This window comes from Setaria viridis, chromosome 2 (assembly GCF_005286985.2).
Source record: "Setaria viridis chromosome 2, Setaria_viridis_v4.0, whole genome shotgun sequence".
NCBI lineage: Eukaryota > Viridiplantae > Streptophyta > Magnoliopsida > Poales > Poaceae > Setaria > Setaria viridis.
Window position 1 is genome coordinate 8,602,453 of NC_048264.2, and position 3,297 is coordinate 8,605,749.

Genomic DNA, 3,297 nt, shown 5'->3' on the forward strand with positions numbered 1-3,297 from the left:
GTTGAAGCGGTTTTAATCAAACCATTTCAGATGATTTCTAAATTTATAGATTGGAGATGAACATGCTACTGCCATGAATGAGGTGGGATGGGAAAGGAGGACCGGAGAACATGAAGACATGTGAAATGTGTGATTGGAGAAGGCCCATACGCCAAACAAAGAGTTCGTCCCCGGGGCGGCGGGTATTCTACAGCCCAATCCGAAACGTATTTTCTTCCTCCGGCTGCAAAACGTGCAAGAGCAAGCAAGCCACCCCCTCGCAGAGCACATGGCCGACCCTCTTTTCCGTGCACCACGTCCACGGATCCCGTGGTGCTCTGGACTCCGTAGATGGATCAGGCAGCCGCCGACCACGGCAGTGAGGCCCACCGCCCACGGTGAACCAGGCCCACGTGGGGTTCACGCGCCGCGGCCCCGTCGGTGACCCGCCGCATCCGACCCGGCTCCCGACCGGCCTCCCAATCAGCAGCGGACAGGTGGCGCACCAGTCCCACTTGGCAGTGGCTCTGAGTGGAACGAAGCGGAGTCGCCGTCGGCTAGCCGTGCGCTCCGTCCCTCTCGGCCTCACCCGCCTCCTTATTTAGACGAGCGGCGGGCGGGCCAGCGAGCCAGAGGAGACGAGACGCCATCGCGACAAGTCGACCAGCGAATCTTGGCGTCGTCATCCCCTTTCTCTCTCGCTCAAAAGTTGCCGGAGCCCCCTCTCTCCGTCTCCCCACCGCCATGGAGGAGGCGCAGGGTACGTCTCGCTCTCATCTCGTTCCCTCCCCGATCTTGATGGTATGCTACCGTAATTCAGGCGCTGCGTGGCCGTGGATGTGATTTCCGATTCCGCCCCCGCCCTGCCTAGGTCGAATTCAGGTTCCGTTCTTGATTCTGTTTCATTTCGAGCAGCAAATTCTGGTCCCATGCAATGAGGGCCTTGGCATCTGATCTTTCCGAATCAGGTGTATCCAGGTCCAGTTACGGGACGTAAATTGCCACCAGTCCTGGTTTAATGCCGATTAGAGTACAATTTCAGTACTTCAGCCGTTATATCCTGATGAATCATCATATTACATCACTCATGAAAATGCAGGATGCGTTGCCGCTAGTAGGCTCAAGCCGATGCTCCATACTTCCTGGAGCATGCACCTCTGTTCTTTGGGTCCCAGTTAATTATGCTTTTCTCAGGAGAAAGGGGTCCCGATTAGGTAGTTCCCCCCAGTTTTCCGTCAGAGCGCGCATCATTTACCGTATAAGCTTACTGTTAAATGGTTGGTGGATACACGCGCATGTGCCCGCCATCGATGTTGTGTTCTTCTGTACCTTCGAGATGCAGATCCATGTGTCAGGCATATTCCTATGCTTTTGCTCCGTGGCTTCCTCTGCGTGTGCCTTTGGAACCTCCATCAGTCTGCCTATTGCTCCGTTGGAAAATACACCAGCAGAGGATGCAATGCATGACATCTTGGGAAATTGTTTTCTTTCTCTAAACTAGAATATGTAGACAGGCCTTAGCAGTTGGAACCATGCTGTCAATCTTGTCTGTCATGCCTGCTCCTTTCAAAGACGTACTGCCACCAATGCAAATGCCAAGTACATATATATGTATCAAGTGGGAAAAAAAATAGTACCTGAAAAAAACTTGATGCTTCCCTCCATATGTAGGATTCTTTACTGAACTCACAGGCAGTTACGGCATTCTGGAATCTGACAGAAGAGTTATTGGATTTACAAGTGGCAAGTTATAGACTGTAACCCCTTTTCTTGCCAGCCTGCCTACCTGATTTCTTTGAGGTTAGCTAGGAAAGAAAATTTTTAGGACAACGAAGGATCTATGCTCAGTTTTTTTTTCTTTGTGGAATCAGTTCTATTATTATTGTTAGCTGAAAGGTCCATACTGCTTATGATTAATCATGATCTAAATGTTCTTTCCGTTTTTTTTTTACTCTAGTTGTTCAGTCAAAGGATGGAACCATCTCGGTTGCTTCTGCATTTGCTGGTCATCAGCAAGGTGAGACCATACAACAGTGATTTAACATCTTTTACTTCTAGGTCTCATGTAGGTGCACAGCTTACTGACAGAAGATTAAGCTCTTATGTTATATTTGAGCTATAATCTAAATGGTCACAACGTTCAGTGTTTTGTTAATTTGCAACATGTAAGGACTGCAACAAAAATCGTAAACATGTGTTCTCACAACTTCTGCAGCCATACAAGACAGGGACCACAAATTCTTGACAAAAGCAGTGGAAGAAGCCTACCGGGGAGTCGAATGTGGTGATGGAGGTCCGTTCGGTGCAGTTGTCGTCTGTAACGATGAAGTAGTAGTTAGCTGCCACAACATGGTTCTGAAGCACACTGATCCAACTGCACATGCTGAAGTAACTGCAATAAGAGAGGTAAATGCTTCAGGCCACTCTCAGAAGTTACCCTCCACCACATCTTTCTTGTGATCTCTAGTAGCTCATTCCATTCTTTGATATCTGCTTCACATAATCATTTATGTTCATATTTCAGGCTTGTAAAAAGCTAGGAAAAATTGAGCTGTCTGACTGCGAAATTTATGCATCCTGTGAGCCATGCCCAATGTGCTTTGGTGCAGTTCATCTCTCCCGGATCAAGGTTCATACTAGCTATTTTGATTTCTTAGCGTGGCGGACATAGGCAAATAGCTTATACTGTGGTCTAACATTCCCATTCGTTCTGCAACGCAGAGGTTGGTTTATGGCGCCAAGGCGGAGGCTGCCATTGCCATTGGATTCGATGACTTCATTGCAGATGCTCTGAGAGGCACTGGGTTCTACCAGAAGGCGAACTTGGAGATCAAGAAGGCTGACGGCAACGGAGCGCTGATCGCTGAGGAGGTCTTTGAGAAGACTAAGGAGAAGTTCCAGATGTACTGATGCCTAACAGAAGACAGATTTCAGATTTGTACAATGCTCACTCAGAAGGAATAATACAATGCTCAAATTTCCATTGCTTCGGAATACTATCCGTCCAAATGTTTTACGTTCCGAGGATACCCCAATTTCTTGTAAACTTACAAGGCAGTTCATTGCTGCCGCTTAATGTGCAGTTAATGGAATTCAGTTTCTGTCCTTCTCATGGTGCCTTACATACTTCCTTAGCAGGTTCTGAATTTGAGCTTGAACTAGCATAGAGTTGTCATGGTGCCATTGCATATTTGAGAATGAAATATACCACTTTGGCCTCATTGATGAACTTTTGTTCAGCGGAAAGTTGTGACTGAACCCGGACTTCAGAAAGTTCTTTAGACATAGGAGCATGTATATACCAAGATATGTTTCAAG

General features: G+C 47.5%; 1 protein-coding gene across 1 annotated transcript; it reads left to right on the forward strand.

Moving 5' to 3' along the window:
- Positions 1–578: 578 nt before the first annotated feature.
- Positions 579–3,084, forward strand: LOC117845160 (guanosine deaminase). Its single transcript, XM_034726095.2, has 5 exons — positions 579–739; positions 1,937–1,996; positions 2,195–2,385; positions 2,504–2,608; positions 2,701–3,084. The coding sequence occupies exons 1-5, from the start codon at positions 724–726 to the stop codon at positions 2,887–2,889; spliced, it is 561 nt and encodes a 186-aa protein (XP_034581986.1). The 5' UTR covers positions 579–723; the 3' UTR covers positions 2,890–3,084.
- Positions 3,085–3,297: the final 213 nt, after the last annotated feature.

Coding starts and splice junctions, on each gene's coding strand:
- LOC117845160 (XM_034726095.2), top strand. Junction 2,386..2,503: donor AAGTAACTGCAATAAGAGAG/GTAAATGCTTCA, acceptor TTCATATTTCAG/GCTTGTAAAAAGCTAGGAAA. Junction 2,609..2,700: donor TTCATCTCTCCCGGATCAAG/GTTCATACTAGC, acceptor TCTGCAACGCAG/AGGTTGGTTTATGGCGCCAA.